Source organism: Terrapene carolina, unplaced genomic scaffold (assembly GCF_002925995.2).
Source record: "Terrapene carolina triunguis isolate 2854851 unplaced genomic scaffold, T_m_triunguis-2.0 Scaffold12747, whole genome shotgun sequence".
Lineage (NCBI taxonomy): Eukaryota > Metazoa > Chordata > Testudines > Emydidae > Terrapene > Terrapene triunguis.
In genome coordinates, this window is record NW_020677098.1 from 1 (window position 1) to 15,513 (window position 15,513).

General features: G+C 44.8%; 1 protein-coding gene across 1 annotated transcript; it reads left to right on the forward strand.

The window, feature by feature from the left end:
- Positions 1-994: 994 nt before the first annotated feature.
- On the forward strand, positions 995-13,816 carry LOC112116653 (vitamin D-binding protein). Its single transcript, XM_026661630.2, has 7 exons — positions 995-1,152; positions 4,007-4,209; positions 4,991-5,123; positions 5,320-5,417; positions 6,209-6,341; positions 11,395-11,481; positions 13,636-13,816. Exons 1-6 carry the CDS (start codon positions 1,033-1,035, stop codon positions 11,446-11,448), a joined length of 741 nt encoding a protein of 246 aa, XP_026517415.1. The 5' UTR covers positions 995-1,032; the 3' UTR covers positions 11,449-11,481; positions 13,636-13,816.
- The last annotated feature ends 1,697 nt before the right edge of the window (positions 13,817-15,513 follow it).

Sequence of the window (15,513 nt, forward strand, 5' to 3'; positions counted from 1 at the left end):
CCTTCTGGGTGTTGTGCCGCAGAAGGGGGCAGCTGGTGGCATGGGCTCCCCCTTCGCCCAGCAGGGCCCCCCGGCCAGACCACGCTTCTTCAACCCAAAGGCCATTCCAGGAAGTGTCTAGGCAATAATGCAGAGCGCTAGCTGGCTGTCATGACCACCCTACCTTCTCTGTTCCTGAACTCCCAGTATTGATTTTGAATCTTGACCCCTGTTCAAACCCTGGAATACCCACATGGCCCCGATACCTGGTATTGGCCTCAGCCTGATCCCCAACCTGTCTCTAGCTCTGTCCTTTGGCCTGACTCACTGCCTGACTATTGATGCTGGTACTTACTCTGAAGCCCAGCGGTTGTGCCTGCCTACTGAGTTCCTGACACTAGTCCCGCCTACCTTCACCCGGGATCCTGACAGCCTGCTTTTAAGGCCCAAGTGCCTGATGGATCACCACCTAACTCAGCCCAGGAGGCAATCAGTCATTCACCCCACTGGTGTGGGTTGTGTTTCTAATTGAGGTTCTTCCCTTTCTCTAGCAGGTGATGGTAGGGTGACCAGATAGCCAGTGTGAAAAATTGGTCCGGGGGTGGGGAGTAATAGGAGTCTCTATAAGACAAAGCCCTGAATATCGGGAGTGTCCCTATAAAAATGGGACATCTGGTCACCCTAGGTGGTCACTTAGGTGGGGAAACACCATCACATTGCTCTTCTATTTTTAGTCCATGTTTTAAAAAGCCATAAGGCATACGCGGGTCATCTTAGTAGGTTGAGAGCTAAAGTATTTGCAATAAAAGACTTTGTTGCCCTTCTCTGCTCCTGGTTCAACATTCAATAAAGAATATACAGTAATTGTTTTTTCAGACTTTCTGCAGCCATAGGATGAAACAAGCAAATCTCTTTTTAGTGACTCATGTTCTAAATTCATGGCACTTATCCTACAAATATCAATGGACAGGACTTAAGAACGGTAGGCAGACTTTGGAATGGCTAAAATACCTAACTCCGTTTTGCATTTTGTGACTGTCTAGCGTCTTAACGATGTTTGCTCAGAAGATACCCTCTGCCTCATTTGAGGACATTTCCCCGCTAGCGGAAGCCTCTGCTGAGGTGTATTCCAAGTGCTGTAGTTCCATGGCTGAAGACTGCATGCAGAAGGAGGTAGGAATCCCAGAATTCTAGACAGAACAGACCTCTTAGGTCACCTAGCACAATGGATCTTCACTTTGTTGACCCCACAAGCCAAAAAATGGCCCCAAATGTCATGCCACAAAAGCTTGTGGGATTTGGATCAAAGGGAGAAACAATGGGAGGCATTGGAATGCTTTGAGCAATAGGTTGGGCATACTGTCAGGTCCTGAGGACTTGGGCATAGGAATGGTGGGGATGCTCAGTGGGGCTGGCAGGGGCCTAATGCTGGGTGGGGGTTTGGGAGCCTAGGGGATGGTGGGCTGCTGCTGAGGCTGTCTCCCTTCTCTTCTCCCACCTCTGCCTGCTAAGTACTCACTTCAGTGAGTGCTGCTTTGTGAGGCTGGCTCTGAAGCCTCTAGAAACACCAGGTCCCCTGCCCCAGAATTAGGTTCTCTAGGCAAGTGGGAGGAGGGGAAGGTAGAGAGCTGTGTGGTGACTGGGTTGGGAGGTGGAAGAGGGATAAGGTGGCAGGAGCAGCAGAAGAGGGAAGAGAGAGAGCAAGATGTGCTCCCTGGATCCTATAAACTTCAGGATTTGGCTTTTTTTCCCCTCAGTCCGTGAAATAAGGGTCACACGCTGTAGACTGAGAAACACTGACTTAGTCCAGCCTCCTTGCTGGTGCAGGATTATACCACATTGTACGCTTGGTCATGCTTTGGTGCAGTTTTGTTTAAAATGTCTCAAGTAGTTGAACTTCCACAACCACTTCCCTTAGAAAATTCTTAGGAGAAGGCCAGAGTTTGAAAGTATTTGGCTGCCCAATGGGAATTAGGAACCTAAACACCTTTAACAATCTGGCCTGAAGTGCATAAGCTTCATAAGTGCTATCATTTCATTCTTCAAAGGGGCTTGTTTTGTTTCTGCTGCTTATTCCCTCTGGGTTTCTTTTCTCTTAGGGCATGTCTACACTTACCGGTAGATTAGCACTGCAGCGAGTATCAATTTAGTGGGTCTGGTGAAGACACGCTAAATCGATGGGAGAGCACTCTCCCATCGATATGTGTACTCCACCTCCCCGAGAAGCATAAGATAAGTCAACAGGAAACGCTCTCCGGTCGACACAGCGCAGTGTAGCCACTGCGGTAAGTGGATCTAACTACATTGACTTCAGTTACATTAGTCACGTAGCTGAAGTTACGTAAGTTAGATTGATTTACTGCGGTAGTGTAGACCAGCCCTAGTTTCAGATGACTGTATTAATTATAAAGACCTCTTTGAAATGGGATCTCTAGAGAGTAGCATGAGTGATTCCATTCAAATTTCCCATTTCATGTATTTATTTCTGTATTTGTAATTGAGTTTTCAAATCACCAGCTAATTTATTAGTATAATAATCACTTGTGCTGCTAATTGTTTTCCCTATTTCTTTATTTTCTCTTCCTCATGGAAGAAGAAGTTAGCAGATGGATTTGATAGGTGTCCATCACACTGCTGTGGAGTATGAGTAAATACATCCATTGAAAATTCTTTTATTCGGTTTCTATATTAACTCACCCATTAGTTTCCCTCCTAGGCAGTAATGTTTCTGTGGGGGAAATGTCTTCCTAACCTCAGTCTTTAGGCTTTATGTCCTAAAGTTTGGGGATTAATATCAGTTCTACTGTTTTATCCTAAATAGTCAAATTATGGATGATATTCTTATTCAGATTAACAATAAGGAGTCCGATGGCACCTTAAAGACTAACCGATTTATTTGGGCATAAGCTTTCGTGGGTAAAAAACCTCACTTCTTCAGATGCATGGAGTGAAAGTTACAGATGCAAGCATTATATAATGAGACATGAAGAGAAGGGAGTACCTCACATTTTCAACAGTGACTAGTGATCTGGGGTATCACAATTTTGGGGTGCCCAACTTGACTCTTACGGGGGTCTCAATTTCAGAGAGTGAGTGCTCAATGCTTTCTAAAAAAATCACCTTGATGGTATCCCATGTTGGGCATCTAAACATGGAGGCACCAGAACTCACAAGTTACTTTTGAGTATCTTGACTTCAATGTCTAATCCTCTTCTAAAATCTACTCGGCTTTTACAATGATGCCTTGTGACAGTAACATCCATGTGTGCAAACAAAGTTGGCTCTGACTGATTACTGTTAAGATGATATGATAAGCATTTGAAAACTGACATGTAACCCTGAGCATTGCACCCAACCTTGCATTCGAAGTCCAATACCAAAGTTCACTAGCTGGACTTTGTGATGTTTGTGGCAGATAGAAAAAATTAAGCCAGTTTTCAGAGGCTACAAAAGCCAGAGTCATGCCTTTTCAGTATCTCAACCATCAGGAATTGGTTCTGATATTTTAATCCTTCTACCATGTGTTTTTATTGTTTGACACATTGTCATTTTGAGACTGTTTGGGATCTGGAGTTGTTTGACAGCACAGAGGTAAATTTATCTCCAGCTTGTGCAATTCACTTAAGGTCTTATGAACTCATTTGTTTTTCTCACTCTGAACTCCAGGAACTGGATCCAAAGCCCAGGCAGTAACTGGAAATGCTGTTGTTCCAAACACAACAGACTTCTTATTAATAATAGATAAGGCACTGGAGGAATGACCACAGGGCTGGGAGTCAGGAGGTCCTGAGTAGTAATCATAGCTCTGCCACCGACTCACTGTTTGGCCTTGAGCAAATCATTTCACCTTCCTGTTTGTTTCCCCATCTGTAAATGGGGATGATAATATTTACTCACATGCCTCCTAAGGGCGTAGTGGGAATTCAGTAGTCGGTGTCTGCACACTGCTTAGAACAGGTAAACCATTGTAAAAATGCCAGATATCCCTATACTTCAGCCCTTAAACTCATGGCTGTCTTCTTTATAGTTATCAGAACTCACCACAAAAATCTGCACTAAACTATCATCCAAGGACGAAAAAATTTCTGATTGTTGCAAAGGAAAAAATCTCCTGGAAAACTACTTGTGCATATATTCACTGCAACCTGCTAAATCCCCTCAACTGCCGGAAATCCAAAGACCCACAGACGAACAGCTGTGCACGAACGATGGGAGCCATCCGATGGATCAGTACGTAGGCTCATTGCCTTCCTTTCCCTAGCCCAGACAGAACAGTGGTTATCCCTGTCAAACCAGAGTCTTAGTTTCATTCTAACACTTCGCAAGAGCACTGGGTTAATTGCCTTTGGTTTATGATTATTCATATCATTTGTATGTCAGCAGCATCAAGAGGTCCTCATTGCGACAGGGCCCCATCATGCTTCGTGCTGCATAACCCTAATAAGAGACAGTCCCTGCCCCAAAGACCTAACAATCTAAATAGACAAGACAGATAGAGTGAGGGGGGAGAAGGAAGTATTATGATGTGAACAGAGGCACAGAGAGATTAAGCGACAAACCCAAGGACACACAGGGAGTCAGTGCCAGAGCCAGGAATATAACCTAGATCTCCTGAGTCCCAGTCCTGTGCCTTAACCGCAAGACCATCCTGCCTCTCTTCAGGAATATCACCCAGCAGCTCCCAACAGGATCAGGGTCCCATTGCGCTTGTTGCTGTACTGACACACAAAGACGTAGATCTTCAAAGGTATTTAGGCACCTGGGTATCTTTGGGGATTTGGACCACAGTCCCTTCCCCCAAAGAGCTTACAATAATAATAAGAAAAATAATGACAATGGGAAGTATCAGGAAATGTTAATAATGTAATACACACTGGAGAAATTGGTATTTTTGTAGTTGCAAGATCGCATCATCTAAAGTTTGTCAGTAATGCTGGAATGAGGGATCCGTTTTCATCCTATGATGAACACACAAACTAGAGGGTACCATGTTTTTCTTCTCCTATTGCAGATTCACATTTGAGATAGCGCGAAGGCAAACCAACATCCCAGAGGTGTTCCTAAGTAAGGTGTATGATGCAACCCATAATCTTGTCAATGGATGCTGTACCGCTGCGGATTCCATGGCTTGTGTCTCTAGCAAGGTAACAAGTGTCATATTTTTCTCTCACATTCAGATGCCCTCTGCCTTGCTCTTAAATTTCTCCTTCCCCTAAAATCTTTCCCAAACTTACACGGAGCTTGTATGCGCCAGCCACAGCTAGCGGATCAGTACAATGCATTGTGACAGACAAGGGGATTATTTGATTATAGAAATATTCCTTTCTTTCTGCACTGCAGAGGCCACAGCTGAGAGGGGAGATATCAAAATTCCTAACAAAGGCCGATGAGCTATGTGGAGAATATAATGACCTGACGTTCCTTGAATTCAAACAGAGGTAAGAATTAAATTCTACACATTCCTGATCCTCTTCTACTTCCACCATTTGCTCCTAAAGCTTCTCCTCCATTCTTGACCAATAGGGCATTGCCTACAATATGTCCTGAATATTCCTACGCCTTTTTAAACAACTTCATTTCAGCTGTGTCTTTGCCCCTTCTAAGTTCACTTTCTACAGATGTTCTAGTGACCAAGTTCACAGGCATGAGTGTTTTGGGAAACATAGAAATGTGACATGCGTCTGATGAAGTGGGTATTCACCCACGAAAGCTTATGCTCCAATACATCTGTTAGTCTTAAAGGTGCCACTGGACTCTGTTGCTTTTTACAGCTCCAGACTAACACAGCTACCCCTCTGATAGAAATGTGAAGTGAATAATGGAGGATATTCACAGAAAGCAGATATATTTGGACCAGAAACCTCACTGTGAATTATGCTCCTCAAATCACAGCATAGAAAAAGCCCATGTGACCTGTGTTCAGTCAAAAGTGCTCGGAATTAAGGGATGTGTAAATTATCTGTGGCTCAGAGGTGATTTCTCTTGAAAGGGGACAAGGCAATGACTTCTTCTGCCCGCTTTAGTTTTAAGGCAGGGCTGCTAGTAGCTGAGGTTGCTGGTGGGTACAGTGAATCAGGCCCACTGAGTGCTGTTCTGTGCTCCTTAGAATCAGTGAGCGTTTTACCATTGATGTATTTGTACATGAATTCAACAGATCAGTGTCATTTTTAGTGCTTATTCTGTCACTAAAGTGTCCTTTAAAATCTGACCTGTTGCCCCCACATTGCAGACTAAAAGAAAGCTTCAGCAAGACCATGCCTGATGCAACCCCAGCCTCCCTTACAGAGCTGGTGGAGTGGAGAGCCAATTTCGCCTCCACGTGCTGTATTATGAATGCACCTCCAGTGTACTGTGGCTTGAAGGTAAAGTGCCCTCTCTTTCTCTGCTCTCTTCAGTGATGTTCAGTGGATGTTTATTTGCTTGTCATCTGTCATGTGACTCCTCCTGTAGCTGCTGCGACTCTGCATTTGGGGTCAAATCCTGCAAATCATCACACAGCCCAAGTAGTCAGCTTTTGCATTCGCTAGGGATCCCTGATGAGGCCATGGAGGAGAGAATCTCCCCTGCCCCTAAGGTCATGGAGTCCCTGAGCTTCCATAGCTTCCTTGCTGATTCCATCTCTGCTCTGGAAGGGCAGTGACCATTGGATGCAGGTACCAGTGGGTTCTCTGGCCCTGCATCCTCTCCTTCCCAGACCTACCCCATCTCTTCCTGAGAGTTCCTGCAGAACTAGCACCCCTGAATGGCACCTCCAAAGTCCTTCCCAGGGTACTACCTCCACCCTTAGGACAAAAGCCACACTCCTCCTGGAGCACCAAGCAGGGTGTACCCGGGAGGAGAAGCTCCTTTATCCTTTGACTGGGTGCACCACGCACTGCCCCTATGCTGCCCACACTCCCCCTCACCCCATGCCCACTGGAGAGTAGTACTACAGCATTAGCATGGGCATGATGGGGGCTATGCTTAGCCGCCATACAGGGACCCAAGAGAAAGAACACTCCTGGTGTCCTCTCCCTGCATTGTGGATTTGTTTAGCTGGGCACAGTCTAGCTTGCTTTTCAGGATACCCACTGAATGTCTGATTTCAGGACAAGAGCAAGGCTTGGGCGGGTTTGGGGGGAGGAACTGCTCCAGCAATATCTGATAATAACAAGGGGTGATGTTATCCTCTAGGTGGCACTTATGGCTGGTGTCCAGACAGCACCCAGCAGTGATCACCTGGTGATTAAGACCTCTTGACTCAACGGCTACACTTAATGCTTCTTACTTTCCTGGCAAATAGCCGGTAGCTCTACAAATAAACCATCGTTATCGATGACCTGGAAGAAAACATAAAATCATCACTGATAAAGTTTGCACATGACCAAAAAATTTGGGGGAGTGGTAAATAATGAAGAGGACAGGTCACTGATTCCGAACTATCTGTATCACTTGATAAACTGGTCACAAGCAAACAATATGCATTTTAATATGGCTAAATGTAAATGTGTACGTCTGGGAACAAAGAATGTAGGTCATGCTTACAGGATGGTTGACTCTATCCTGGGAAGCAGTGACTCTGGAAAAGATTTGAGGGTCACAGTGGACAATCTGCTGAACATGAGCTCCCAGTGTGATGCTGTGGCCAAAAGAGCTAATGTCATACTGAGATGTGTAAACAGGGGAATCTCGAGGTAGGAGTGGAGAGGTTATTTGACCTGTGTGTGGCACCGGTGTGACCTCTGCTGGAATACTGAGTTCAGTTCTGGTGCCCACAATTCAAAAAGATGTTAATAAATTGAAGAGGGTTCAAAGAAAAGTCACAAGAATGTATCCGACGAAGTGGGCATTCACCCATGAAAGCTTATGCTCCAATACATCTGTTAGTCTTAAAGGTGCCACAGGACTCTCTGTTGCTTTTTACAGATCCAGACTAACACGGCTACCCCTCTGAAGAATGATTAAGTGATTAGAAAACCTGCCTTATAGTGATAGACTCAAGGAACTCAATCTATTTAACTTAACAAAGAGAAAGTTAAGGGGTGACTTGATTATAGTTGATAAGTACCTCCCTGGGGAACAAATAGTTAATGGACTCTTCAATCTAGCAGAGAAAGGTATAACATGAACCAATGGCTGGAAGCTGACACTAACAAATTCAGACTGGTAATAAGGTGTAAATTTTTAGTGGTGAGAGTAATTAACCATTGTAATAATCTACCTAGGGTCATGGAGGATTCTCCATCACTGACCATTTTAAAATCAAAGCAGAATGTTTTTCTAAAAGATCTGCTCTAGGAATTATTTTGGGGGAATTCTCTGGCCTTCGTTATTCAGTAGGTCAGACTAGATGATACCAATGGTCTCTTCTGGCCTTAGAATCTATGAATATATGTGACTGCATTATGTTTCTCCTGGTTTTGGAAGGAATTGAGTTTGCCAGTTCTTGGCTCGAAGCTTCACAATTTTACTGTCACAAATATAGGGGCAAAGCTCGAGCCCAACATTCTGGTTTTGTTGCCTTTTAATGAGAGATTGCCTGAGTAAAAACACCTGGATTTGGCCCATATCAATTCAAACCTAAGCAGACAGAAATTATTTAAGATCTTGTTCATCACACATACTCTGTAAGGCCCCGATTCTGAAACTGGCTCCATGCAGGGAGATCCCTGAGCCCACATGGCACCTCACTGAAGTCCCTGGGGCTCCACACAGATGAAGGGAGTATGTTCACCTATAAAAGTTGCAGGATCAAGGCCAGAGGTTGGGAGCAGTGAGTGGTCAGAGTCTTGCCTTTGCATGCTTAGGAGACAGCTCAGAGAATGTCTTCCATCTGCCCAAATACATCCCCAGCAACGCTTGGTTAATCTCTTGACCTCTTGCATCCAGAGGCACCAGAGCAGCCAGCTAATTTGGGAACCCTATTTATTTATTTATTTATTGCCAACTGACAGAATTCTAGCTGGTGATAATCTGTCCACCTTCATCACAGCTTTAAGTGACCGCACAATAGGCAAACATTATATATTCCTTCAGTTTAGCCCATTGTTCCTGTTGAGTTCATTGTGAGGTCTTGGAGGATAAACTACAACAGCCCAGTCAGTTGAGCGGTTTATAGAGTCCTTTTGGTTGATCATTTTTCCATGTGTGTATCCTCATGTCCCTCTCCTGGAGTTCTCCTTCCTGTGATCACTTTCGCATGTCTTTGATTTAGTAGGAAGTTGCCAACCAATTTCCCTTCTATTCCCTAATTCATACTGCTAAAAAATTACTTTTTCTGCCTCTTTTTGTTTTATGGCTTTTTTTTTTGTCGTCTTGGCAACCATTTAAAATTGTCTGGGTATTGATGAGTATCCAGTCCGACAGGAGGACTTCCACAGTCCTTTCCCGTAGGAGCTGAAATCCAGGACTGGATTGCCACTTCTTCCCCATACACATGAAACACAGGCCTAAGTTACTCTCCATTGGTTGGGGGGGTGTGTGTTTTTTTTTTTAATAGGATGCCTTTCCCTGGTACGTCTGACTTGTAAAATCATATAGACCCAAACGCTGTAGCTAGCTAAAAGGGCAATTTTTAGGAGCTTTAAAATATACAATTGTTATGAGCAAGAGAATGGGCTTTATTTTAGGGTCTAGTGTGTGGTTGGGTCTGTTTCTGTTATATAGTAGTGTTCCTAAATCTCCCTGCATTCTCAGAGAGTACTTTGGTTTTCCTTACAGCTTTTTCCCTTATTACTTTTTTGGCCAAACTATGGCCTCGTAAGTAACGACTACATATCTGCCCTGAGCACAGGGCACCCAATAGCTGTGCCGTCCTGTGAGCACACCAGGCAGTGAATTGTGATGGAGAGTCACGATTCATTTCCTGGTTCCCTCCTTTGGCTCAGGTGGAAAGGGGCCGGGGTGGACAGGGAAGTAATCTGTGAGTGATCAATACCAATAGTAAATTATTTCCCTTCTGCATCTGCTGAGCTGCTCAGGTTGGGCAGATTCAAGGCTCTCCCTACTCACCTGCTTAGGAAGGGAGGTAGCAAAGCTGTTCTCCTCACTGTACTGTGACCCAGACAGCCTGTGCAGTTGTGTAAGGAGATGCCTTACCACCTAATCCAATCACTGGTGAGGTCTCCATGCCCCCTTGTGTTTGAACCAGTGTTCTGCGAAGCGTCATTAGCTGAGTTAGATTGTAAACACTTGGGTGCTTGGATCTCCTCTCTTCTGTGTTTGTGTAGCTCTGTTGCACTTTTCTGATGCTCTATAGCAATAGAAGCGTGCTCAGAATAAACGATTCTCCTCATTGTCAGTCAGTCTGTTTTGTGTAGGAGTTCCTGTTAAGAATACACAGTATTAAAATCACTTTGAATAAATATAAGCATTTCTTCTAATAGCTATAACCATCCGTCCTCTTTGTTACATGCTCTGTAGGTGGATAATTGCCTCGGATGCATTTATGCTTCCCCAGTGAGCATGGGATGCAAACTAACACTGTCGTTCATTTTCTGCTAGTAGAGCCTCACAGTGAGGGACAGAGACAAGTTCTATGTTTCTCTTTCCAAAACAGTCTGTCAAAAACCACAAGTGGAGCTGATCAGTTTTTGCTCCTTTCGCACATCTATTGCTGTCACACCAGGATGCTGAGGCTCTGGGTTATTAAAGGCTTGCAAATTTTAGTTTGTATGTAACATCTTATTTATTATGTGTATTGCTGTAATATTGCCTAGAGACTCCAAGCGAGATCAGGGTCTCGTTGTACTGGAAGCACACACATAGTAAGAGACAATGCAAATCTAAATAGAGAGACAAGGTGGGGGAGGTCCTATCTTTTATTGGACCAACTTCTGTTGGGGAAAAAGACAAGCTTTCGAGCTTACATAGAGCTTTTCTTCAGGAGACCTGATATTACCTCACTCACCTTGTCTCTCTAATATCCTGGGACCAACACAACTACACTGCATCCTATAATCTAACTAGACAAGAGCTGGCGGGGGGTGGGGGAAGAAGAAAGGTATTATTATTTCCAATTTACAGATGGGGAACTGCAAAACAGAAAGATGAAACTAACTTACCTAAGGGCACACAAGAAGTTGACCGTGGATTTCCTGAGCGCCAAGCCAGTTCCTTAACCACAAGGCCTACCTTCTTCCAGTACTAGAATAGAAGGTCAGTAGTCAGGCAGATCATCCATTTTGTTCATAGAGCATAATATTGCCCAATCAAGAGGGCCAGTACCTCATATAGGCACCGCTTACTTCCCTCAAAATAGAGCTTAAATGGGAGTTAAGTGACACATAGGCCTGGCGCTGGGCTCTACAGAGGAGTGAATTTCATCCAGAGTCTACTATCAAATTCCATCACAACCAAGACTCTCCTTCCAACAGTCCTTTATTGCTTTTTAAATAGGCTACAGAATAAAAATAGAATCTTTTGCCTCATTTTCAGATTAACGCTGAAGTTGGACACACATGTGACCACGATTCCTGCATGTTGATCTAGCTGTGGAAATGCAAACAAAAAAAACCTCCCTAGGTAGGTGTCAAATCCGACATGGACTTTGTATGCAGGCCGTTTATAGTGCGTGATTTAATTGGTAAATGCTCTGTGGGACAAGGACAGGACTACTGAAGACTGAAACTGCGTGCTGCTATTTGTCAGGTCTTTACACAGACTGGGAGAATTAGAGAGCACAGTAAATGAATTGCTTGCCTTAGAATGGTGTTTAGTGCAATTAGTGTGATTTTTTTTTTAAATCCGCTTTTAGGCTTAGTCGTTACAGTTTGAGATTTAAAAATGTATGAACACTGAGTACACGTTATGTGGTTTAGTATGTATCACTAAGGAATAAGCCCTGTCCCATCCCCCACCAACACTGAAGGCCCCTGGCAGCTAAACTCGAGCACTTGGGTTGAGCAAGGGGAGTGTGATTTGGAGTGGGAGCTTAATCCTGCCTCTCCTTCAGTGCTGGTGAACCGCACTGGTGAACCGCAATACATTCGCCCAGGGCACCTGGGAGTCGGAGAAGGACAGTCACAACCGAGCACTGCAAAAGCTAACTAGAGTTATAACTTGTGTGCTGCACATAACTCAAATCCTGTCCATACACAACGTTCTTCCACAATTCGTTGGGAGAGAATTCATAGAGTGGCTCAGCTTACTGCAAGTGCTAAGAAGCATGGGATGTGCCCCAGAAGTCTTCGTACCTCATGTCAATGAATACAGTGCCACCCTGGATGCAGCAACTCAAGTATTATTTCAGTGTGGCCATTCTCACTCAAGCTAGGATAACTCAAGACCAGTAACTGAAGTGTACGTAACTTAAGTGAAGTCTGCCATGAAGACATAGCGAGGGTAATGCTAAAGAGGAAACGGATGTATGGGACCAGATCCTCAAGCTGGTGTAAATCACTGTAGCTCCATATAATTCAATAGGGTTCTACCAATTTACATCAGCTGAGGAATAACCATCGTTGTTGTTTTGTCACAATCCTGACTTGAATCAAGATCTTTCCTGTCTTCACCAAATATATTTCTTCACAGGACTGTATTATTTTTAAGACTTAACATTTATGTTCTGAAAGGGACATAACATAAACAATGGGCTTGGGTCATATTGTTCCTTGTACAAACGCAAAAAAACCAATTCTGATATTTTTTTTTCTTTTGATCATTTTGCTGACAGAATGCAGAGTTTGCCAGGAAGCATTTTGAGTCAAGAGTCATCCGATCAATTGACTGGTTGAGTTACTTTGTTAGAACGTAATAATCATTCTTTCCACCTCAGTCTGTGATTGCATGTTGGAGAAAAACAACCGTTATTCTTTGTTCCAGTCACTATTTTACTTGAGATGGACCCAAACTTAACCCCTGCTCCTAACACACCCAAACTTTGGGGAAGTTTGAATCCTAATCCAAACATCATGGCTCAGCTCAGTATCTGCCTTATAATTATTTTGATCATTTGTTTAGTTTGATTGATAAGCTAACATTCAAAAAAACCAACAGCAGAAAGAATTTCTAGCCTGCTTTGATCCTGGTTTAGAAGCTAGACTTAATCCGGATTTAAAAGCAATGATTCCATGTTTAGCACCTTTACTGATCTTTACTAGTGTTTGTTCAATCTTTCATCTAGAGGTTTCAAAGCCTTTGTAACCAAAGAGCAGGAGAAGGAGGTGTATAATTTTTACCAATGGGGATAGAGAGGGTAAGTGACTGGCCCAAGGTTGCAGAGCAGAACAGCTGGGAATAGAACCTAACTTTCTCTATGAGAGTGACAGTTTTTGAAATGAGAGGTAAACGTGCCACACTCTCCATTGTTAATAAATCAACTCTCAAAATTGGCAGCTGACATTTCAGGCTGGGATTCTCAAAGCTGCCAATGGGAGTTAGGCACCCAAATCCCAGTAAATTTCAGGAGGAGTTGGGTTTCTAACTTCCACTGATCCCTTTGACTATTTCTCCCCTTCATGCAATGTTTCATGGGCCTTTTACAGAACTAAGCAATGTATATTTGATACATGGAAATCCTTTTTACACTTTACCCAGCAAACTGTACCAGCAAGTTCCCTTCAGCCCTACAACACTGCAGTCCAGGTTACGTGAGAGAAACAGAACACTGAATGAATTCCTTTCGATTACGCATTTCTATAAACATCATAACCTTTGGTAATTGTTTCACCTTTGTAGGCACAAAGTGAAAACAGCAATTAAAAGGAAGAATGATCCTCCATTTATGGTGATGCATGAAGACCTCTGCTTTTCCTGAGTCACAAGAACTAAGAGCTTGAATCAATCTCACGGCTTCTTATCTATTAGTACAGCAATGTGACTAGTGTATATTGCAACCTCAATAAAGGCTTCATGAGCACCTCCTTGCAGGTGATCAGGTTAACACGGTGGCATGTTTAAATGGAAAATCCATACTTGCAAACACTGAGATGAAGTCTCTTTTCGGTTAGATTGGACCAGATCCCCACTGCTATAAAGCAGATCCCTGACTACCCCCATTTACATCAGCTGATGATCTGACCCAACTGAGGACAGAAGTTCTCTTTCCAGTTTCCATTCCAGCTTCCACCAGAACTTTTGTCATGTTATTTTAACAACTCAAAGGAAAACCGAGCGTGTGACGGGGCAGCTGCCACTCACTTTCTGGCAAAGGGTTAATAGCAGCCCTTGAAGTGGTGGCACAGAACCCAGCCAATCAGAGAAAGGCTTAGAAGCCACCAATCAGGGCCAGGCTGGGCCCTATAAGAAGGGCTGCAGGGCAGAGAGGAGCTCAGTCTCTCCCTGGAGCTTGAGGGAGAAGTACCTGGGACAGAGCAGTGCTGGGCAGGGTCAGGGGAGCATGCAGAGCTCCAGCCTGGCTGGCTCACAGACCGCGGCCTTGATTCAGAATATAGTATTCTATAGTAGTGCTGCGGCTATGGGGAAGTGGCCCAGAGAAAGCAGGTAGCGGCAGAGGGGAAGGAGAGGCAGTGAGCGGCTGCCAGCTATAGGGTTCCTGGGTCGGGGCCCAGAGTCGCGGGTGGGCCTGGGCCCCCCCTCCCCTTTGCCCCATTGGCTGCCGAAGGAAGTGGCCAGCCAAAGGACTGCAGTTTGCCCCTGAGTGAGGGGCTGGACTAGGGGCTGCAGTTCGCCACTGTGGCGAAAGGCCGGGCAAAGGACTGCTGGTTCCCCGGAAGTGGGGAGACAACGGAGTTGGGGTACAGATAGCAGAGACAGTGGAGCAGTGACGGAGAGTGAGACACCACAAGAGGAAGGCGCCCTACTGATGGACAGAGCTAATTCCCGTTACAGAGCATAACTACGGGCCATTTCTCCACATCAGGGTGTTTGGCTGGAAGATTATCAGCAGGGTGGGAGGTTGATAGTAAAGCTTGAAAGACATTTTTTCATTTCCACAATTGTCTCGAACAAGGGCAATCAGCTCAGTGCAAAGGCGCTTAAATACGTGTTGACTTGTACCATACAAATCAGTGTCAGGAAAGAAGCTCAGCCTGTATTATGAAACATGTACGTATTAATTGCTACAGCAAACAGTGCCGGTCAAGGAGCCGTACAGTACTGAGTTCCCATTAGACTTTCTGAAACTGATTCCTAGCAGGACGTGACCTGTTTTGTGCTGTCCCACCATTGCAAAGCAGTCATAAAGCAGTGGATTGACCATGGCAGATGGGAATGTAACAGGGCAGCCTGCCCCTTTTAAGGCCCAGGCCCAGGGGTATGTGGCTGGCCAGCCCCACCCCACCACAGCTGAACAGGGTGTCGGACTGCAGAGGAAGAAAGCCCAGCAGTAAGGGGGTGAGTGAAGGAGTGTGGGCTGACAACTCTTTCCTGAGAGCCAGAGCCCTTTCTACTGGGCTGCCTGAGGAAATGAGCCACGGGACAGCAGAAACTCTCCTGCTGGAAGAACTAAGGGAAAGGATCTGCAGCTGTCAGGTCTCTCTTGGTAAGGGTGTGGGCAAGGCCGGCCCTAGGCACCAGCAAAACAAGCTGGTGCTTGGGGCGGCACATTTTTAGGGGCGGCATGGCCGGTGCCAGAATGTCGCCCCTAAAAATGTG